General features: G+C 44.2%; 2 protein-coding genes and 2 pseudogenes across 2 annotated transcripts; all 4 read left to right on the forward strand.

Annotated features, from left to right (window-relative positions):
• The first annotated feature begins 3,396 nt into the window (after nt 1-3,396).
• On the forward strand, nt 3,397-4,098 carry LOC147976174 (putative histone H2A.5 pseudogene; annotated as a pseudogene).
• A 3,954-nt stretch (nt 4,099-8,052) lies between these two features.
• LOC125552117 (histone H2A pseudogene) lies at nt 8,053-8,743 on the forward strand (annotated as a pseudogene).
• Nucleotides 8,744-12,285: 3,542 nt separating this feature from the next.
• LOC125553959 (histone H2A) lies at nt 12,286-12,955 on the forward strand. The gene has a single exon (XM_048717596.2). The coding sequence runs from the start codon at nt 12,362-12,364 to the stop codon at nt 12,830-12,832; it is 471 nt and encodes a 156-aa protein (XP_048573553.1). The 5' UTR covers nt 12,286-12,361; the 3' UTR covers nt 12,833-12,955.
• A 3,464-nt stretch (nt 12,956-16,419) lies between these two features.
• Nucleotides 16,420-18,046, forward strand: LOC147976175 (uncharacterized). The gene is made up of 2 exons (XM_087520758.1): nt 16,420-16,932; nt 17,054-18,046. Exons 1-2 carry the CDS (start codon nt 16,420-16,422, stop codon nt 18,044-18,046), a joined length of 1,506 nt encoding a protein of 501 aa, XP_087376884.1.
• Nucleotides 18,047-23,654: the final 5,608 nt, after the last annotated feature.

Raw genomic sequence — 23,654 nt, forward strand, 5'->3', positions numbered from 1 at the left:
GCACAAAAATAATACCATGGCAATTCTGCTGAAAACAGTGTCAGTCCGAGTTAGTTCCATTCAAATCATGCAAGTTAGAGTCTAAAACAAAGGCAAAAGTGTTTGGAAAGTAGATACGACGGAGACGTATCACTAAGCAAAAAAAACATGGACGAGAACTATCCCGGGAGGGAGAGACGGGGTAGCTGCCAAGGCCAATGTCTTGGGATGCCCTGCTGCGCCCCTCCTGTATATTTATATGCGTGTGAGGGCTAAGAGTCCAGCCCTACTCCTAATAGGAGTTGGCGCCAAGGGGGAGAGGACTTGGACTCCAACCCCAATCCTATTCCTACTAGGACTCCACTTTTTTCCCTTCCCTAGCCGCATGGGCTTTTGAGGACTTGGTGCGCCTAGCCCAATAAGGCCAGGGCACCTCCCCTGAGCCCATGCCAGCCCATTGGATGTGGTGGACCCACTTGTGGACTTCCGGATCCCTCTGGAAGCTTCCGATACAATACCGAAAAAACTGCACCTTTTTTCCGAACCTAAAATATGACTTTCCATATATAAATCTTTACCTCTTGGACATTCCGAGACTCCTCGTGGCGTCTGGTATCTCATCCGGGACTCCGAACAACATTCGGTTACCAATCATCAAATATCCAAATACCACTCCAGCGTCAACGAACGTTAAGTGTGCGACTCTGCGGGTTCGGGAATCATGTAGTCATGACCGGGACACCTCTCCGGTCAATAACCAATATCGGGACTTGGATGCCCATATTGGTTTCTACATATTCTAGGAAGATCTTTTATTGGTTGAACCACGATGTCAAGGATTCGGTTAATCCCATGTGCATCCCTTTGTCCAGCTATATGTTACTTGCATGAGATTCGATCATCGGTATCTCCATACCTAGTTCAATCTCGTTACCGGCAAGTCTCTTTACTCGTTCCGTAATACAAGATCTCATGACTAACTCATTAGCTACATTGCTTGCATGCTCTTTACGATGTTGTATTACTGAGAGGGCCCAGAGATATCTCCCCGTCACACAGAGTGACAAATCTCAGTCTTGATCCGTGCCAACCCAACAAACACCTTCGGTGATACCTGTAGAGCACCTTTATGATCACCAAGTTACTAAGTGAAGTTTGGATACACACTAAGTATTCCTCCGGTGTCAGGGAGTCACACGATCTCGTGGTCTTAGGAATAGATACTTGACATGAAGAAAGCTATAACAATAAACTGATACTATCAACTGCTAAGCTTACGGTTGGGTCTTGTCCATCACATCATTCCCCTAATGATATGATCCCGTTATCAAATGACAACTTATGTCTATGGTTAGGAAACCTTAACCATCTTTGATCAATGAGCTAGTCTAGTAGAGGCTCATTAGGGACATAGTATTTGTTTATGTATTCACACATGTATTTAAGTTTTTGGTCAATACAATTCTACCATGAATAATAAAAACCTTTATCATGAACAAGGAATTATGATAATAACCAATTTATTATTGCCTCTAGGGCATATTTCTAATAGTGTGCTCATGCTTCTCCTCAAGTTAGTCCATATTTTTAGATCTCGTATTTGTCTAGTAGCACAATTTGGTGAGGTTGGTGCTTCGTTGAATAAGATGTCTTAGCCCTTAGGTCTCCCCTCACCATGATGACGTTCTCTCTGGCGGTGTCGTTGAGCCGACGGCCATGTTCGCTTGCTGTTTGTTTGGAGCGGTGAGCTTTTTGTTTCCTGTGTCTGGCGGATGTTGCCATTCAACGCATCGTAGGCAAGTGGGACATGTTGGTGCGAGTTCAAGGCCGGTGGCCCTGATGGCGGCGGATCTGCCGTTCTTTCCTGGCAACAACGACGGGATTCATCAAATCTGGATCCAGGTCAGCGTGGGAAACACCCTTGGTCGACACGTCACATCGCCAAGTGCTTGTTCTGCAGGTCTGGTCTTCGACTCTCAACGCCTTCAAGGCCATGCCACTGGCATGATTTTTGGTTTGTTGGTGTTCCATCTCTTCCTCCCATGTGCGTCTTGGCGACGCTGGTGGTCGAAGACGGTTTCAGATTTGCTTGTTTGCAGGGACCTTAGTGGACTTGTTTCTAATTTTTTTTATTTGGGGCTCTTGAATAATTTCCTGGACACTTGTCATGTCCCAGTCTTTCTAGTAGTTTTCACATGCATGTAGAATTGTACTCCAGATGCGTTTGGTAGGCTGCATTAAGTCTAGCCAGGCCATGAGGGCAACACATGAAGGGCCGGGTCAAGCAAAGGCGGGAAGCCATCCGGAGGCAAGTCAGTGGAGATCAACGACCAGGCGTGCACGGCTAGACAACATGTTTACTTTGACCACGGCCTTTCATCGTGTAACACTGTGTTATGTATAGCTGTTAACTCTTAATCATGTCCAGTGTATACAATCAACCAACGTGTACCCGTATGAGCACAACCAATACGAGCAACCAAACATGTTGCGTAAAGGCGGTGCTACGATGCAGGAAGAGAAGATGCAAACAACCAATCAAAATGCAGATGTTGGTCTTTCACCTGCATACGCTCGACTAGACCCAAGTGAGACAGGTATGCAAAAGGGCAAAAAAATAATGCAGATAACCAAACGCATCCTCCGTTTATTGGTTAATAATAATGTGTGTGGTTAAAAAAACAAAGAAACGACCTAGTATTGTTTTGACAGTCTGTTTGTTTCGGCGGAAGTAGTATTAGGGAATGGGAATTAGAAGGGCGTGGGGTTTAAATTCCCTTGTTTGATTGGAGGACAGGGGAATTGATGATGAACGGGGAAAGGGAGTTGCCAGTCAAACTCCCACTTATCTCTTCCCACGGGGGGCCTGGTAATTGGAGGAGGGAATGGGAAATGAGAGAGAAAAAACCAATCACTATGTTCGTTGCTCCCGTCCCGCAAGCTGCGGAAATAAGATTCCCACGACTAACTCCCACCCCCAAACCAAACGAGGGATTGTGACTGATAGTTCACTTTCCATGTCTAATCTCTCAGCTAACTCTCACTTAAAAATTCCCATGCCTTTTCCCACGGACTGCCAAACACGCTGTGAGGGAAATAAATGACCGGTCAAGGTTTGAGTGTGAACCAAATCTTGTTCGGGATAAATGAACGACTTCAATCACGCAAAAAAAAGAAACTTCAATCACGCGCCCAGGCCTCGAATTGGCAGGCGGGAAACCTGTGGGCAGAAATTTCCGGGCTCCAGAATTTCCTCGCACCTGATTCGTCCAACCAAGCCTCCCACGGATCGCTCCTCCCAAAGCCGCATCGCGGCCGTCCAAGGCCCTCCCGATCCAACCGCCCAACGCCCGCGCCCGCGGATCGACGGGCCCACCACCCGCCCTCCGCGCCGTTTAAATACCCCCGCCCCTCCACAATTTCCATCACAGCTCTCAATCCCAATCTCCCATCACAAAACCAATCCTCCTCCGCGCCCCGAGCCCCAAGAGCATCACCTGCAAGCAATGGACGTCTCAGGCACCGGAGCTGGCGCCAAGGGCAAGAAGGGCGCGGCCGGACGCAAGGCTGGCGGCCCCAGGAAGAAGTCGGTGACGCGGTCCGTCAAGGCCGGGCTTCAGTTCCCCGTCGGCCGCATCGGGCGCTACCTCAAGAAGGGCCGCTACGCCCAGCGCGTCGGCACCGGCGCCCCCGTTTACCTTGCCGCCGTCCTCGAGTACCTCGCCGCCGAGCTGCTGGAGCTCGCCGGGAACGCCGCCAAGGACAACAAGAAGAGCCGCATCATCCCGCGCCACCTGCTGCTCGCCGTCAGGAACGACGAGGAGCTCGGAAAGCTGCTGGCCGGCGTCACCATCGCGCACGGTGGCGTGATCCCCAAGATCAACCCGGTGCTCCTCCCCAAGAGGACCGCGGAGAAGGAGGGCAAGGAGCCCAAGTCTCCCAAGAAAGCGACCAAGTCCCCCAAGAAGACCACCAAGGCTTAGATCGACGCGTTCCATGTCGTAGACTGTCGTAGTGTTCTTCGTAGTGGTCCGGTGGTGTTCCTGTAGTTGTGTTGTTTTATCTTGTTGTGTGCATGTTTAATGGAAGAATGTCAGAAATCTCTCTGACTTGCCCAAATATTGCGGCGTTTATGACTCTCTGATTTGCCCAAAAATTGCGGCGTCTCTGACTCTCTGTGATTTGCGCAAATATTGTGCCGTGTCTGACTCTTCGCGAATTTCCCTGTGTCTGACTCCCTGATTTGCCCAGATATTGCGCTGTCTTTGACTTTGTGGTTTGTGAATCTCCTTGCCAGAAGGTTTTCCAGTTCTCTTTGATTCAGTTTTGCTGCTCCACCTTATTTGCAGCGCATCATGCTAAATAACTTTCATCCCAAATATGCCATTGCTGTCTCAAAACCTCTGAATTTGATAATTTGCAATCATATCGACAGTCGACAGCGGGGTATCAAATCGTGGGCTGCCATTTGCGAGCGTATGCATAACAGGGAGACATGGCTCTAGGTTTTGTGTATCTGTCGTTCGTGGGCTGAGCTATTGCTCCTGGAGTTTTCTGAATATCAGCACGAAGATGGACTATAAGTGACCGAACTTTGAAAGGCCTTGAAAAAGCATGGAGTAATTGTTGAACTCAGAACAGCTATCCTTTGTAAGCAATGCTTGAACCAATTTCCTTACCATCAAAACGCACCATCTCAACACAACGTTTAGAAATACAGTTCTATTAATGTTTTTTTTGTGTGCAGAAGTTAAGATAAGTATTTTGCTACAAATGGAACGCCTGAGATTTTTTGTAAGCAAGGCTTGAAAAATTATGTTGTCACAAGGATGACAAATTTCTTTTAGCAAGCATGGCAAACCCTTTTTTTTGAGCATCAGTACAGACACAAGCGCTCATATACACGTGCATACACTCACCCCTATGAACGCACACACGCACACCATATCCCTATGAGCACCTTCGAGAGACTGAGCCGGCATATCATCTTGAGATTTACGAAGTCACCGTAGGCGTCTCGTCGTTGACGGTGGCAAACCCTTGCAAAAGGAAGTTGCCATTTTCAGATTTGTTGTTTGTCATGCTTGCAAAAGGAAGTTGCCATTTTCACGACATCATAAATCTCTACTTCTCTACTTCTACAAAAAATGGTGCGCCTGCCATCCTCCACTGGCAGCCATCAAATCTACATCTAACGCATACGAAGTAAGCTGTGGCAGTTTTGCAGAAAGGTACTAGCACTTCGCTCCATGTTCATAGACAACCCCTTGTTGCCATAAAAATATTAGATTGGTCGTGCCTAAAAATCTTGATGTCAAATATTTAGCATTTTCATAGATAATCTATTAATCATCACGTTTCCGCTGTTAATAAAAAAATGTAGATTTTATGGATGCTATCCGTAGCTACAATAATATTACGGCTGGTGAATGTTTCTCATTTTACCGTTACCTTTTCGTTTTCTAAAGTTTGCTTGTGGGTATTATTTAGCAATTTTCAAAACTAGATAGACCTCTTTCTTCTAAGAGAACAATATAATACCTTCATAAGATGCAAGTATAGGGTATTAAGAAATTGGTGGATTCCAACCCGTGAAACCGTTATATCGCTATGAATAACAATATAAACATCGCATGAGTGGACCTCGCCCTTCGATCCAAGATTAGATGGCTGTCAATGACTAAGTCACCACTAAAATGGCCACATGAAGTCACAAATCCGCGTTGTAAGATTTGGCATGCTCGTAGTGAACCCCGTGTCGGGACACACCTATCAATAACCAATGTTCGCAACATTGAATATAAGTGGTTAGGACATAAAGTATGATATACACCTAGAGTATATATTTATATATTTATGGAAAGGAAATCATAATACTACATGTTTACAGGATTATCTGTGTGTAAAGCACGTGCCAAGAGGTTTGGGCGAAGCGACTCCTTGACAGTTGTCGAGTGCCGAGTGCATAGTTGGGATGGAGAAGTGGCCCACACATGCATGCTTTTTGAAAACAGGCGAGGCATGTCGGTGATTTAGCATTGCGCGTTGTTGCATGAGATGCGAGCAAGGCCCACACACTCGTATTATCCACGTCTCTCTCCTTCACCCCCCCCCCTCTCTCTTGTGTGGGGCCCATATCCATATATTTGTTCTCTACCTTGTTTGCCTAGGGAAAGCTTCTAAAGTTCAACAAGTTTAAAACCTCAATAGGTCAATATTGTCAAAAGATAAAAAATTAAAATTTGGGCCACATTTCCCCCTGCTGCTTGTACTATAATTCAACAAATTACCAAAAAGGAAATTTCCAAAAATCAATAGCGCTAAAAATTTGAATGCTCCATTTTTTGGATGTCCAAATTTGATTTCCCAAATCTTGTTGGGCAATCGCTTGTCAAATAACCAGGCCCTCCAAATATCATCTATGAGGACGTCAAAATGGCCCATAACAATGTTTTTGCTCCCTGCGAATGAACAACATTGCCAAATGTTAGTCGTAACATTCAGAATATATGTGATGATGCTATATGGGTTGATTGTCGATATGTTGAGGTCAAACTGACATGTACCAAATAACCATTATTTCAAAGCTATATCTGAGACGACATGACTTGTGTAATCCTACAAGAAACACACCCTTGCAAATTTGGAAACTGTCAGTCTGCTTCAATATCTTTTTAATCAAAGTTTCGGCAAGGAGAAGGCCTTTCTTATTGTTGGGGAAGTTACTATAACATCTACCATCTTGTCAAATATATGGGAATGTTGAGGCCAAACCAACATGTCCTGGATATCCATTATTTCGAAGCTATCTGAGATGTCATGGCTTTGTGTAATGCTACACGAAACATAGATTAGCTGTTTGTGTGCGTCACAATTCGTATATACTCCCTCCGGTCCTTTTTACTATGCATATAAGAATTGTCTGAAGTCAAACTTCGTAAAGTTTGACTATATTTATATGAAAAAATATTAACATTTATAATGCTAAATTTATACAATATGAAAAGTAAAGTCATGACGCATCTAATGTTGTTGATTTCACATTCTAAATGTTTGTATTTTTTCTATAAACTTGGTCAAAGTTTACGAGGTTTGATTTCAAACAAATCTTATATGCGAACTAAAAAGGACCGGAGGGAGTACAAAAGATTCAAATGCGAGAATGATGTTTTTATGGGGGATATCTCAACAATGTATACCCTCTTGTCACTTGTATGCGTTGATTTACGGCATGTTGAGACCAAATTGACAAGCATTTGATATCCATTATCCTAAAGTTATTTCAAATTTCTCATATGTGTTTCGCTGTATTGTTTATTTTGTTGTGGAACTGATTTAGAGTCCCCGACAAACGCTATACACTACACGATTTTGTGCTCTGCTTACAGGCCGGGTGTGAGGCATATTTCTGTATTTTTCCCATGGCATGAGCCGTTAATGACTTTGTTAAAGTCAGGCTCTTCTTGAGACTTTGTGGATGTAAATCCAGATTGGTTGATAACTCAACTATCCATCCACTTAAGTCTCGAACAGAAGTAACATTCATATTAACTCCAGAAGCACATTTAACGACACTCCAAGCATACCTAACTAAAGAGCAGTGCAAAAAAAGATGGTTTACTGTTTCCTTTATAATTACAAAATTTACACTTATCACTACCGGAGAAATGCTATTTTTAAACATTAACCACAAGAACACTTTAATTTTCAGAGGTACCTTGATAAACCACAATTTCTCAAAGGGAAAATCCTCTTGGACTGCTTTCAGCATATTGTACATGGATTTAACAGTAAAATTCCCTGATCCAGTAAGTTTCCATCTAACAGTGTCGTTTCATCAGTGAGCTGGACATCTTTACAAAAATCCCTGGCGCAACTCTCCAACAAAGCCGCACTCAAATTTCGCCGGAGTACCACTTTCTCCTTCTTTTTTTCATTCACCGATCCGCGACGCGCAAGGTATTTTGGCCATCGCGGCCGTCCATTCCCCTCTGGATCCAACCGTCCAACGCCCGAGCACGCGGATCGACGGCCCCACCACCGTCTCCCCTCACCGTTTAAGTACTCTGCCTCCTCTGCTCCATTCTCACCAACCCACCCCGCAATCCACCACCATCAAATCTCTCTGCCCCTTTCCAGCTCTTCTTCAAAAGCGCCGTCGTCAGTAATGGAGGCCTCAGGCGCTGCAGCGAAGGGGAAGAAGGGCGCGGCCGGGCGCAAGGCCGGCGGCCCCAGGAAGAAGTCGGTGACGCGGTCCGTCAAGGCCGGGCTCCAGTTCCCCGTCGGCCGCATCGGGCGCTACCTCAAGAAGGGCCGCTACGCCCAGCGCGTCGGCACCGGCGCCCCCGTATACCTCGCCGCCGTCCTCGAGTACCTCGCCGCCGAGCTTCTGGAGCTCGCCGGGAACGCCGCCAAGGACAACAAGAAGAGCCGCATCATCCCGCGCCACCTGCTGCTCGCCGTCAGGAACGACGAGGAGCTCGGAAAGCTGCTGGCCGGCGTCACCATCGCGCACGGCGGCGTGATCCCCAAGATCAACCCGGTGCTGCTCCCCAAGAGGACCGCGGAGAAGGAGGGCAAGGAGCCCAAGTCTCCCAAGAAAGCGACCAAGTCCCCCAAGAAGACCACCAAGGCTTAGATCGACGCGTTCCATGTCGTAGTGTTCTTAGTGGTGGTCCGGTTGTGTTCCTGTAGCGGTGTCGGTTAATCTTGTTATGTGCATGTTTAATGGAAGAACGTCAGAAATCTCTCTGACTTGCTCAAATATTGTGCCGTCTCTGACTCTGATTTGCCATTTTGCGACGTCTCTGACTCTGCGGTTTGTGAAGCTCCTTGGCACAAGGTTTTATAGTTCTCTTTGATTCTGTTTTGCTGCACCACCTCAGTGCTAAATAGCTTTGATCCCAAAGATGTCAGTGCCAAGTCGTAAGATCTGAATTAGATAATTAGCAGTCATATCAATAGTCGTGGGCTGCCATTTGCGAACGTTCGTGGCTGCACGAAAGCCCACTGCTCAAAACTGTATGTGTTGGCTTGGGCTGAACTATGCTTGCTGCTGGAATTTTCTGAATATCAGCACGAAGATGGACTATAAGTGACCGAACTTTGAAAGCCCTTGAAAAATTATGGATTAATTGTTGAACTCAGAACATCATTCATGTTTTTTTCTGACCTATTCTGTATTCACGCTAGTTTGATTGGTACACTAGCTATTTTCTCCACTAGTACCAAACAGCTATCCTTTGTAAGCAAGGAACGAATCAATTTCTTTACTATCAAAACGTACAATCTCAACACAACGTTTAGAAATACAGTTCAAATAAAGTTTTTTTTGGGGCGGAAGTTAAAATAAAGATTTCGCTACAATTGATCATAAGATTTTTAGCATGACAGATAGAACGCCTAAGATGAAAGACTATGTTGTCACGAACTCACGATGATGACAAATTTCTTTTAGCAAGCATGGCAAATCCTTGCCATGTTCAGATTTTTTTGTTAGGAATTGTTATGCTTGCAGAAGGAAATTGCCATTTTCACGACATCACAAATCTCCACTTCTATAAAAAAACGAGTTGTTGATTATGATGCGTCTGCCATCCTTCACTGAGTCATCGGATCTACATCTCACGCATACAAAATACACCGTGGCAGTTTTGCAGAAAGGTACCAACACTTCTCTCTGCGGTCACAGCCAACCCCTTGTTGCCATAAAAATATTAGATTTGTCATGTCTAAAAATCTGATGTCAAATATTTAGCATTTTTGTAAATAATGCTTTTAATTTCAAATCATGTTTCAGCTCTTAATAAAAAAATATAGATTTTGTGTATGCTATCCGTAGCTACAATAACATTTACGGCCGGTGAATGTTTCTCGTTTTACCGTTACCTTTTTGTTTTTGAAAACTTGTTTGTGGCTATTATTTAGCAATTTTCAAAACTAGATAGACCTCTTTCTTCTAAGAGAATATAATACCTTCATAAGATGCAAGTACGAGTGTTAAGAAAGTGGTGGATTCTAACCCGTGAAACCGTTATATCGTTGTGAATAACAATATAACGCACATGAGTGGATCTCGTCGTTCGATCCATGCTCAGATGGCTGTCAATGACTAAGTCATCACTAAAATGGCCACATCAAGTCACAAATCCGCGCCGCAAGATTTGGCATGCTCGGAGTGAACCCCTTGTCGGGACACTCCCATCGATAACCAATGTTCTCATCATTGAATATAAGTGATTAGGACATAAGATATGATATACACCAAAAGTATGAATTTATATATTTATGGAAAGGAATTCATAATACTACATGTTTACATGGTTATCTGTGTGTGTAAAGCACGTGCCAAGAGGTTTAGGTGAAGCGCCTCCTTGGTAGTTGTCGAGTGCCGAATGCATAGTTGGGACGGGGAAGGGGCACATACACGCATACTTTCTCAAAACAGGCGAGGCAGGTGGGCGATTTAGCATTGCGCGTTGCTACATGAGATGCGAGCAGGGCCCACACACTTGTGTTATCCACATCTCTCTCCTTCACCCCTCTTTCTCTCCTGTGTGGGGCTCATATTCATATGTGTTCTCTATCTTGTTTTCCTATGGAAAACTTCTAATATTTAATAAGTTTAAAATCTAAATAGGTTAACATTTTCAAAGATCAAGATTTAAAATTTGGGTTACATTTCCTCCTAATGTCTGTACTATAATTCAACAAATTATCAAAAAGGAAAGCTCGAAAAATCAATTGCGCGAAACATTGGAATGCACCATTTTTTGGATATCTAAATTTGATTGCCCACATCTTGTTGGGCAATCACTCGTCAAATAACCAGGCCCTCCAAATATCATCTATGTGGACATCAAAATGGCCTATAACAGTGTTTTTGCTTCCTGCGAATAAACGATGTCACCAGATGTTAGTGGTAACATTCATAATATATGTGATGATGCTGTATGGATTGATTGTCGACATGTTGAGGTCAAACTAACTTGTACAGATGTACCAAATAACCATTATTTCAAAGATATACCTGAGATGGCATGGCTTGTGTAATCCTACAAGAAACACGCCCTTGCAAATTTGGAAACTGTCACTTTGTCTGCTTCATTGTATTTTTAATCAAAGTTTCAAAAAAGAGAGGCCTTTTTTATTGCTGGGGAAGTTACTATAATGTCTACCATACTGTTAAATATATGGGTATGTTGAGGCCAAACCAACATGTCCTGGATATCCATTATTTCGAAGCTATTTGAGATGTCATGACTTGTGTAATGCTACAAAAAACATAGATTAGCTCTTCGTGTGCGTCACAATTCGGATATACAAAAATTCAAATGAGAGAATGTTTTTCTGGGGGAAATCTCTACAATGTATACCCTCTTGTCACTTGTATGCGTTGATTTAGGGTATGTTGAGACAAAATTGACAACCACCTGATATCCATTATCCTGAAGTTATTTGCAATTTCTCATATGTGTTTCACCATATTGTTTATTTTGTCGTGGAACCAATTTAGAGTATCTAACAAACGCCATACACTATACTATTTTGTGCTCCGCTTACAGGCTGGGTGTGAGGCCCATTTTTGTATTTTCCCCATGGCATGAGCCGTTAATGACTTTGTTAATGCAAAGTCAGGTTCTTCTCGAGGCTTTGTTGATGTAAATCCGGACCGGTGATAACTCAACTATCCATCCAGTTAAGTACATTGAACAAAAGTAACATTCATATTATCTCTGAAAGCACATTTAAGGACACTCAAATCATACCTAACTAAAAGTAGTGCAAAAAAAGATGGTTTGCCGTTCAGACCAACCCCTCTTCAGCATTGTCTTTAGTGAGAAATGCTATTTTAAACATTAACCACAATAACACTTTAATTTTCAGAGGTACCACAACAAACCATAATTTCTTAAAGGGACAATCCTCTTGGACTGCTTTCAACATATTGTACATGGATTTAACAGTAAAATTCCCTGACCCAGTAAGTTTCCATCTAACAGTGTCGTTTTCATCAGTCAGCTGGACATCTTTACAAAAATTCTGTAAACTTAGAGCAACTCCAACGGCCCCCCTCAAATTTCGTCGGAATTTAGTACGTAGTACTATTCCAACCTTGTCACTATCACTTTCTCCTTCTGTTTTGTTTGCATACACCGATCCGGGATGCCCAGGGTATTCTGGCGATCGCGGCCGTCCATTCCCCTCTGGATCCAACCGTCCGATGCGCGCGCACGCGGATCGACGGACCCACCACCGCCTCCCCGCACCGTTTAAATACTCTGCCTCCTCTGCTCCATTCTCACCAACTCACCCCGCAATCCACCATCACCAAATCTCTCTGCCCCTCTCCAGCTCTTCTTCAAAAGCGCCGTCGTTAGCAATGGAGGCCTCAGGCGTTGCAGCGAAGGGGAAGAAGGGCGCGGCCGGGCGCAAGGCCGGCGGCCCCAGGAAGAAGTCGGTGACGCGGTCCGTCAAGGCCGGGCTCCAGTTCCCCGTCGGCCGCATCGGGCGCTACCTCAAGAAGGGCCGCTACGCCCAGCGCGTCGGCACCGGCGCCCCCGTCTACCTCGCCGCCGTCCTCGAGTACCTCGCCGCCGAGCTGCTGGAGCTCGCCGGGAACGCCGCCAAGGACAACAAGAAGAGCCGCATCATCCCGCGGCACCTGCTGCTCGCCGTCAGGAACGACGAGGAGCTCGGAAAGCTGCTGGCCGGCGTCACCATCGCGCACGGCGGCGTGATCCCGAAGATCAACCCGGTGCTGCTCCCCAAGAGGACCGCGGAGAAGGAGGGCAAGGAGCCCAAGTCTCCCAAGAAGGCGACCAAGTCCCCCAAGAAGGCAACCAAGGCTTAGAGACACGCACAGGTTGCTGTAGGCTGTTTAATGCTTTGTAACAGTGGTCGTTGTTCGGCTAATGGTGCCGATGTAATCTTCGTTGCTAAGAGAAATGTCAGAAATCTCTCTGATTTGCCTAAATTCTTTGCTCTGTCGACTGTTCTTGTTTCCCAGTGCTCGGTTTTGACATTTCCCTAACAGCAATGCCCACCAGGTGCTCGATCTCCGGTAGACAGCGCCGGAGATGAGATGGAAGGGAAGTTTGCACGGTAGCACCGCGTAGCTACGGCTGTCACTTCGGCGATCCCTTCCGTGCCTAGAAATCCCCACACGGTATACTCCGGCAACTCCATCCACCGCCATGGCGTCCGGCGGTACCGTAAGCCACGGTCAAGTGGTGTCTGTGCAAACTGCCCGCGGCTGAATCTTCTGTGCACCTGTCTTGCTCGACGGAATGCTTGACAAGAGCTATGGCGTCGAAACAACACCACTTGGCCGCTGTCAGCTTGTCGGCCCCATCAATGTTGCTAGAGTGCGGCAACATGTTCGTGCCGATGCTGCTCGGCTCGACGGCCTTGCCGTTGACTGATTGAATCATGGTCTGTCGTTACACCATGTGTTAATTTTATCTGAGATGGTGAGGTGCTGTGGCCTCTGCAAAGTTTTTCCAGAGTAGTTGTCCCTCCCATTCAGTATCTTTATCCAGAGAGCTTAATCGCCCAGTTGCTCTATCTGTGGCAGTGGGCAATTTTTTTGAGTTAATTACACCTGTAGTACAAGAACTTGCAGCGAATTAACAGAATCATACAAAAACTAAAAACCCAGAAAAATGGTACAATAACTTATCTAACAACACAATTTGATACAATTTCCGTTAATCCTAACGGTGTCGCTGTTAACTCGCCTGGCTGTCTGGCACTCTCCCTCTGCCTTGTATGGGTCCTACTTGTCAGTCAGACAGGGAAATAAAAGCAACAAAAAATAGGGCGCTCTGCCGTGATTCAAACCCGTGACAGGATTTCTTTTCGCAAATACGCAAAGCTTGCGTATCCTTTCATTAATAGAAGAAGTTAGAATGAATACAAGAGATAATACAACACATGATACAAACGCAAGAGGCATGAACATGATACCGAAAATAAAGAGACATGGGATGCTTGACCCAAATAAAGATAACACGGCTAAACTCGCCGACCAAAGAAGCAGCCCCACTGACAACTTGACGACCAATATCTCCAAATCCAATACCGAGGACATAACGAGCAAACAAGACAACGCCTTCATGAAGGAGAACGACATCAAGACGTCGTCGTCGTCTGATCGGGAAACCCAGACCTAGAGTTTCCCCTGATGCTCGAAGAGGGGCACACATAATGACCATGACAGCGCTTCCAAGAAGAAAACGGCATCCGCGAGTGTCGCCGCTGCTAGCATAGGATGCAGGGATTTCTCCCTGGCCACCATCCAAGCAATCACAAGCAATCGGAGCACGGACCGGAGAAGCGGAAGTTTAGCATAGGTCGGAGCTGCAACTGTAGGAAGGGGAGCCACGCCTAACGCCGAAGGAGGCACCGGGCGCCGCCGGACGCGCGGGCCTTGGAGGAGGGCAAGGTCACCATTCAATCTCCCTGGCCACGATATTAGAAGTCTAGGCGCTTGACGATTGTACCATTCGATTTTTTGTGCCAATGTAGAGGCAGATTTGTTTCTATACCGTAGTTTCAGACACGTCCTAGTTCGCTCGCCGCCTTTGCTGACTTTTCTGACTGTTATCTTTTTATTATGTGTTTTTTCTGTTTTTTGTTTCTTTTTATTTTTTTCAGATCTTAGGTTTCTTTGGTTTTTTCTTTTTATTATTTTGCATATTTATTTTTATATAGGTTTTGCAATATACGGTGAACTTTTTTCAATATACACACTGAACATTTTAGTATATGATAATTTTTTAAATACACACTCAACATTATTGTATAATACTCGGTAATAGTATATGATAAACATTTTTTTTACATGATAATGGTGGGTTTTATTCCTCGGTAATAGTGTTACAGTCTGCTGATACAAAGTTAGAAACACTGTCTGGAATATGGTGCAACTAACAAGCGGTGCTACCTCATGTACGACGAATATTGGCAAGACTATGAGCAACCTATATTAACGACACTCAATTTTCTGCGGAATAAACCCATGAGGTTCCAGAAGCTTTCTGATTTCCAGTATTAGATGTCCATAAGCTGAAAGATCCAACCAGTTGTCCGTCAATGCAGCAAACCGTCAGATTGAATAGGAATAGGTAATCTTGACCGTTGCATGCTCATTCTCCGTTCTTCTAAAACAGCACTGATCTCGGATTCAAGCGTATCTTTGCAAAAGAAAAGATAATGATATGCTGAGAAAATGACTGCTCCATCCGAGTCACATTTAACACTTTTTAATATACATCTCTAATACACACTAAACATTTCTTTCATATATGGTGAACTTTTTTTATTATATATATCGAACCTTTTTATAAAACACATGCTAAACAATTTCCTAAAATATATGTTATATTTTAGTAGGTTTTTAGAATGGGTCTTTTACATCTGTATCCCTTACTCGAACCCACTACTCACATTTGCCCCTAATTCGCAAGCCTGCTCAAAAATACCTCTCCGCCGTCATGTTTCCTTATAGAATTGCCCTTCCGTGCCGTTTCCGTCCAGTCAAGGCTGTTTGACTGGTAAGCGGCCGTTTCTTTGACATTTTTGCCCCTCCATCCTTACACCTGGGCCCAGGTCATCAGTTCACTCTCTCTCCCTCTCATTCTCTCGCCTGAGCCGCACGCTCTCTCTTTCTCCCCCAAATCGCCTCCCGTCGTAACCCTAACCCTAGCTCGCTCGATCCAACTCGCAAGGCTCGATCTCCTGATGGCAGCCATGGTGGAGCTTCAGATTTGACTCTGCGCGACACTCTACTACGGCGGCGGCGGCGGCGGATGGATGGGGATAGCAGTTGCGGCGGCAGCGGCGAACGAGGGAGCACACCGCAGCCACAGAAGCATGCTTCAGCGGGGTAAGTTTCTCTTCTAATCTGGCGGAGTCTCATGCCATTTGTAGTTTGATTTGGGATTTGTTGACCTAGTTCATAGTGCTCATGGCGTTGGGATCTGTCTCTGTTTTCCATGGTCATCGTAGGATCGACCCCGATAGAGCAGTTGGGATGGAATGTAGAATGGAAACCACACTTTTAGCTAGAGCTGGCACAAAAGCAACCAATACAGGATTCTCTTTTCCTTTTGTTGCTGACAATCAATGGACTTTTAATCAGTTTAGATCTGCCATATGTGCTCAATATCCATGGGGTCTATATGATGCAGTGGAATTCAGGTACTGGGACATTGACAAAACAGCTTGGGTCCCTGTCCAGTGTGATGATGAGCTTGGTATCATGTTTGCAATACATGATTATTTCCCTGCTAAACTAGAAATCAGTGTCATACAAAGGAAGAGAGGAGAGCCAGAGAGCAGAGGAACAAGATCTCAGTCTAGGTCTAGAGATAAAGGTAGGACCAGCCAATCAAGGGGCAGGAAAAAAATGCTCATAGTAGAGGCAGCAGCAGTTCCATGCAGGCACCAGGAACACCTACTGTAGAAGTTCCTAAGAATGCATGTCCCTCTCAGAGTAGAGATTCAGTTGACCCCTATACTGAAGAGGGACTACCAGATGATTGGCCAAGTGATGATGAGGATGAAAAGTTGTTTCCACAGTTTGTAACAAGGAAGAAGGGCAAGGAGAAAGATGATGAGGGGGAAGATTATGTTCCACCCCCTGAAGGCATGTTTTCTGAGGCAGGTGAAGATGAGAAGGAGGAGGACAGGGACATGGGATACTCTGAAACATCTGATGAGGAAAGACCAGATGTGCAATACAATAGAGATGATCCTTCTTTGGCACAGGGAACAATATTTTCCAGTGCTTTAGACTGTAGAAATGCTCTTGCAACCTTCTCAATAAAGGCTGAAAGTGAATTTGTGATAGACAAGAGTGACAGTACTAGGTTGACAGTGCATTGTGCTTATAAGAGGTGTCAATGGAGGATGCATGCCTCCTTAATGAGACATAGCACACTGTTTCAGGTATCTAATATATAGCAACTAACATTGCATTGTGCTTATAGTTAGCAGCATTGATACTGTATTTTGTTTTCTTGTTGCAGTATATAGGTTCTAACATGTGTCTGAACTTTCATGAATGCAGGTTAAGGTGAACAAAACTGCTCATACATGTCCCAGTGTGAACAGGAGAAAAAGATTGAAGTCAGCTAAGAGTAGATGGGTTGCTGATGCTGTGAAGACCTGGGTTTTAGAGGATTCAGAAGTGGGACCAATAGAATTGCAGAAAAATTTGAAGAAGAAGTATGGCCTGGCAGTTCCATATACGAGAGTATTCTATGGGAAGCAAATGGCACTTGACAATATCTATGGTAAGTGGGTTGACTCTTTCCAGTTACTGTATACCTTCAAGGCAGAAGTGGAGAAAGCATCTCCTAGTAGTGTAGTTACCATTGATAAACACACTGTGCAGTACAAACTAAATGGGAAGAGTAGACAGAAAGAGTGCTTTAGAAGAGTATTTGTTTCTTTCAAAGCATGTTGGCAAGGTTTTTTGAATGGATGTAGGCCTTATCTTGCAGTAGATGCCACTGCATTAAATGGCAGATTTAGAGGGCAACTAGTTAGTGCATGTGCTGTGGATGCTTGCAATTGGATCTTCCCAGTTGCATATGGAGTTCTAGAGGGTGAAAACATAGACAGTTGGACTTGGTTTTTTCAGAACTTAAGAGAGCTTATAGGACACCCACCAGGTCTTGTTATCCACACTAATGCATGCAAAGGCCTGGAGACTGCAGTGGAAGATGTGTTCCCAGGTGTGGAGCATAGAGAATGCATGAGGCATTTGGCTGCAGATTTCACAAAAAAGTTTAGAGGAAAATTCTTTGATGAAAATTTATGGCCCTGTTCATTGACATACAGCATAAAGAAACACAACTACCATCTTAGGCAGTTGCACAGTAAGGCTGGTGTGAAGGAGTACTTAGAGGAGCATCATACCAAGCTATGGGCAAGGTCACTGTTCAATGAAGTATGTAAAGTAGATTATGTTAATAACAATCTAGCTGAGTCCTTTAATTCAAAGATTAAAAAATGGAAGGGTGTACACATTGTGGACTTGCTAGACAAAATAAGATAGTTTATAATGGAGAAGTTTGATCTCAGACAGCAGATTGCAGCTGCTACATTCATTGGCCACATCATAATCCCCAAAGTCATGAAAATGCTTCATGCAAAATCTAAGGACCTTGATATGGAGATAGTGAAGAGAAGCACATATGAGGCAGAGATCACAGCAGTTGACAAGGAAAAGAGAGAGTGGAGATATCCAGTAAATTTGGCCACTGGGACTTGCAGTTGTAGAAAGTGGCAGTTAACTGGACAGCCTTGCATACATGCTTTGTATTTTATTACTTCAATGAGAGGCCCAGTAAGTGAGATTGATCAGTATGTACATGAGTACTTTTCTGTTGCTAGATTCAATGCTACTTATGCTGAAAATTTGCCTGCAATGGAGGGCAAACAACAGTGGGATGTGGTGGACCCTGGGTTTAAATTGTCTGCTCCATTGCAAAACAGGGCCCCTGGTAGACCTAGGAAGACAAGAATTAGGGCAAAATCCGAGGGAAAAGGACTTGGAGGAAGGAGAAATAAATGTGGCAGGTGTGGAAGGCTTGGCCATCGTGGCACTCACTGCAAGGAATCCATTGACCCAGCTTTTGGGGAAGAAGAGCACTGGGGGGCTAAAAATGCAACAGATGATCATTTACATGCTGAAACAGATGCTGAAAATGCTACTGAGGTTGAAACAGATGCTGAAAATGCTACAGAGGTTGAACCTAATGCTGAAAATGCTATAGAGGTTGAACCTGATGCTCCAATTGCTACAGATGCACCAATAGTGTCATCTGCTATAAGGTGCAACTGCTATAGACGTTCTCATTTCAATTTTTGCTTTATTTGATGTTCTCATTTCCTTTTTTGCTTTATTTGATGTTCTCATTTCCTTTTTGCTGCATTTAATGTTCTCATTTCAATTGTAGCCCAAGGAAGAACTACAAAAGGGCAGCTGATAGAGGGATGTCACCAGCCAAGAAGAGGCTCAAGTTTGCACCAGATCCTACAGTAGGATCTGTAACTGGAAGCAACCAGCTAAGCAAAGAAGTGAGAAAAACTGTCACCACAAGGAGGAGTTCAAGGCTCTTAACTAACCCTGCTTGCAACACCAGGAGCAAGAAGATGAAAGACCTGTGACTGGAATCATTTAGGGCACTGCTGTTTTTGTTGTTCAACAACTATTTGTGAACTTGATAACTGCTACCTTAAGTGTGTGGGCTGAAATTATGAACTTATGTAATGGTGAACTTGTGAGCTACTATCTTGAATGTGCAATGCTCCTTTTGTGACCTGCTAGTTTGGAATATTATGTGAGCTGCTATCTTGTGAGATGCTACTTTCAAATATTTTTGTGAGCTCCTATTTTGTCACAACAGATCATTTGTTCAAAAATTTCAATCCATGCTATTTTTTCAATCATCGATCAAAGCAAGATTCTTGATTCATTTCCAAATAGCAACATCACAACATTCCCAAATCACAGCATTGTCCTCTGATAATACATACCCACACCAAGCTCCATCACAACATACACTACAAAGAGAAATCCATTTAGTATGGATTATTAGACCACCCAGAAACAAATGTGGCCACAATGCTAATACCAAGAACTATGATAAATCCCCATGCTTGCATAAGATCGTTCCTCTTTTTCATCTTCAGCTTCAGTTTCTTGTTCTTCTCGGTTAGATACATCACCCTCCTCTCTAAATCATGAGATTTTAGCCAGCTCTTCTCCAATCCTACATGAAGCTCCTCAAATGCACGAGCAACACGTTCGGTCGGTGGCGGGTCAATCCATACAACCCACTCACATTCATCAGGAAGTTGCAAAATCAATGATCGAATTAGAAAGAGGGGAAAGTGCAGAATCGAATCAAGCTTAAAAGCCAAACACTTACATCAAGAGGGCAGCCGAGAAACCTTCTGCTGGAGCTTGCTCCTTCCCAGGCGACACGACGAGCAGGAATAAGCCCGTGGCCAGGGCACCGCTGCATCGAGCGAACCTCAAGGCCACAGAATGTCAGATCGGGGATGTAAAACTCCGATTGAAACTGAACTATGCCGACACCATCAACCTAACAGCAGCAAAAAACCCAAATCGATGAACCCTAATTTCGCAATATGCCCATCTCTCCCCCAAATCGACACTGAAACTTACATTGGCGGCCACCGACGAGCTCGTAGAAGACATCCCCGCCGTGCTCGCCGTAGACATCGCTCACCACGCCGCGCTTGACCTGCCCCTCTCTCTCTCCGACCGCGGAAACGCCCGATCCAGTACGTGCTCAAAAATGCCCCTGTCGTCGCGAGGAAGAAGAAAGAGGGGAGAGAGAGTGAACCGGTTAGTTGGGCCCAGATGTACGGCAGGAGGGGCAAAAATGTCAAAGAAACGGCACGTTAGCGTGTTGGAAATATGCCCTAGAGGCAATAATAAAAGCATTATTATTATATTTCCTTGTTCATGATAATTGTCTTTATTCATGCTATAATTGTGTTATCCGGAAATCGTAATACATGTGTGAATAACAGACACCAACATGTCCCTAGTAAGCCTCTAGTTGACTAGCTCGTTGATCAACAGATAGTCATGGTTTCCTGACTATGGACATTGGATGTCATTGATAACGAGATCACATCATTAGGAGAATGATGTGATGGACAAGACCCAATCCTAAACATAGCACAAGATCGTATAGTTCGTTTGCTAGAGTTTTCCAATGTCAAGTATCTTTTCCTTAGACCATGAGATCATGTAACTCCCGGATACCGTAGGAGTGCTTTGGGTATACCAAACGTCACAACGTAACTGGGTGACTATAAAGGTAGACTACGGGTATCTCCGAAAGTGTCTGTTGGGTTGACATGGATCAAGACTGGGATTTGTCACTCCGTATGACGGAGAGGTATCACTGGGCCCACTCGGTAATGCATCATCATAATGAGCTCAAAGTGACCAAGAGTCTGGTCACGGGATCATGCATTACGGTACGAGTAAAGTGACTTGCCGGTAACGAGATTGAACGAGGTATTGGGATACCGACGATCGAATCTCGGGCAAGTAACATATCGATTGACAAAGGGAATTGCATACGGGGTTGATTGAATCCTCGACATCGTGGTTCATCCGATGAGATCATCATGGAGCATGTGGGAGCCAACATGGGTATCCAGATCCCGCTGTTGGTTATTGACCGGAGAGTCGTCTCGGTCATGTCTGCTTGTCTCCCGAACCCGTAGGGTCTACACACTTAAGGTTCGGTGACGCTAGGGTTGTGAAGATATGTGTATGCAGTAACCCGAATGTTGTTCGGGGTCCCGGATGAGATCCCGTACGTCATGAGGAGTTCCGGAATGGTCCGGAGGTAAAGAATTATATATAGGAAGTGCTGTTTCGGGCATCGGGACAAGTTTCGGGGTTATCGGTATTGTACCGGGACCACCGGAGGGGTCCCGTGGGCCCACCGGGTGGGGCCACCTATCCCGGAGGGCCCCATGGGCTGAAGTGGGAGGGAACCCAGCCCATAGTGGGCTGGGGCGCCACTCCCCTAGGGCCCATGCGCCCAGGTGGGTTGTACCCACCTCGGTGGCCTCCCGTACCCCTTCTTTGCACTATAAATTCCCAAATATTCCGAAACCCCTCGCGGTTAACCTAGATCAGAAGTTCCGCCGCCGCAGGGCTCTGTAGCCACCGAAAACTAATCTAGACCCGTTCCGGCACCCTGCCGGAGGGGGGGAATCATCTCCGGTGGCCATCTTCATCACCCCAGCGTCCACCACGATGATGAGGGAGTAGTCCAACCTCGGGGCTGAGGGTTTGTACCAGTAGCTATGTGTTTAATCTTTCTCTCTCTCTCGTGATCTATATCATGGGCTTTGTTAATATAGTCAGATCATATGATGTTTCTCCCCTCTATACTCTTGTTGTGATGAATTGAATCTTTACCCTTTGATGTTTTGTCATGTCGGATTGAATGTTCAGATTTGAGAACACATGATATATGTCTTGCGGTATGAATACTTGAGGTGAAAATTGGGGTATCTTATTGATTCACTTGATATATGTTATGACATTCAACTCGTGGATTCCCGCGGTGATATTGGGGTAATCTATGCATAGGGGTTGATGCATGTTTTTATTATCTTTTCTTCGACGGAAACTTTGGGGTCTCCTTGTAGTTCTTTGTGTGGATTGAGTAGTTTGAATATGAATATGCTTTGGTGTTATTCTAGTATGAACTCTAGGATAGATCGAACGAAAAAATAGCTTTGCGTTATTTTAGTACGAACTCTTAAATAGATCGAACGGAAAGAATATCTTTAAGGTGGTTTCGTACCCTACAAACAATTCCTATCTTTTGTTCTCCGCTAATAGGAACTCGGGAGTGATTCTTTATTACACTTTGAGGGATAATCATATGATCCAACTATATTAGCACTGTTGAGAGATTGCACTAGCGAAAGTATGAACCCTAGGCCTTGTTTTTAAGCATTGAAATACCTTTTTGTGCCTGTTTAATATTTGCTACCTTGTTGTTTTTATTTATCCAGATTATAAAAATATATTTCTACCATCCATATTACACTTTTATCACCATCTCTTCGCCGAAGTAGTGCACCTATACAATTTGCCATTGTATTGGGTGTGTTGGGGACACAAGAGATTTCTTGTATTTGATTGCAGGGTCGTTTGAGAGAGACCATCTTCATCCTACACCTCTCACGGATTGATAAATCTTAGGTCATCCACTTGAGGGAAAATTGCTACTGTCCTACAAAACTCTGCGCTTAGAGGCCCAACACGTGTCTACAAGATAAAGTTGTGTAGTAGACACCAAGCTCTTTTCTGGCGCCGTTGCCGGGGAAGTGAGTGCTTGAAGGTATATCTTTAGATCTTGCAATTGAATCTTTTAGTTTCTTGTTTTATCACTAGTTTGGTTTACAAAAAGAAAACAAAAAAAATGGAATTTAGGTTGCATCATATTATTGATCATCTTTATAATATCTTTGTTGAAAATGATGGTTTGGAAAATTGTGCTCAATTGTTAGAAGAAGAAGTCAATAAAATGTTTGGCACACAATATTTGAATGATGAGCATGATTGCAATGTTGTCAGTGTGAATTCTTCGAATATCCCAAATTCCAGTGGTGATTGCACAAGTCATGACAAAAATGTTTCTTATAAGCATGTCACTTTTTGTGGAATGTATTGGGAGTGCCTTTGCACACCAAAAAGGGAAGATAGATTTTGTAAGAAGCATACATATTTAGAAACAAAAAGGTTGCAAGAGAGGCTAGATGATTGTGCTGAAAGATGTAATTTTTTTCACCATCCTTGTGAACTTTGCAATGAACATGGTCATTTAAATCTCCAGTGCAAATTCTTTCATGATCAAATAGTGTCCAAAAATTGTGATAACTTGATTACCCTTGAGCATCATAAAGAGCTTAGTCTTCTTTTGGGGTATGAAGAAATGAAACATATAACTAAGGGGTTTCCAAATCCTGAGAGATTTCTTGGTTTTGATCTAGAGGAAATTTATATGTTTTGTGTGGTAAATTGCATTGAGAATCCTTATTTTGCGAACTATCTAAAGATAAGAAAACAAATGGAATATGAAGAGAGTAGT

This window comes from Triticum urartu, chromosome 4A (assembly GCF_056163025.1).
Source record: "Triticum urartu cultivar PI428250 chromosome 4A, HENAU_Tu73, whole genome shotgun sequence".
Taxonomy (NCBI): domain Eukaryota; kingdom Viridiplantae; phylum Streptophyta; class Magnoliopsida; order Poales; family Poaceae; genus Triticum; species Triticum urartu.

What these genes read in the sequence shown, in the direction of transcription:
- LOC147976175 (XM_087520758.1), top strand. Translation starts at nt 16,420, where the DNA reads ATGCAGGCACCAGGAACACCTACTGTAGAAGTTCCTAAGAATGCATGT. An exon ending in GACATAGCACACTGTTTCAG is followed by an intron (nt 16,933 to 17,053) that starts GTATCTAATATA and finishes TCATGAATGCAG; the next exon opens with GTTAAGGTGAACAAAACTGC.
- LOC125553959 (XM_048717596.2), top strand. Translation starts at nt 12,362, where the DNA reads ATGGAGGCCTCAGGCGTTGCAGCGAAGGGGAAGAAGGGCGCGGCCGGG.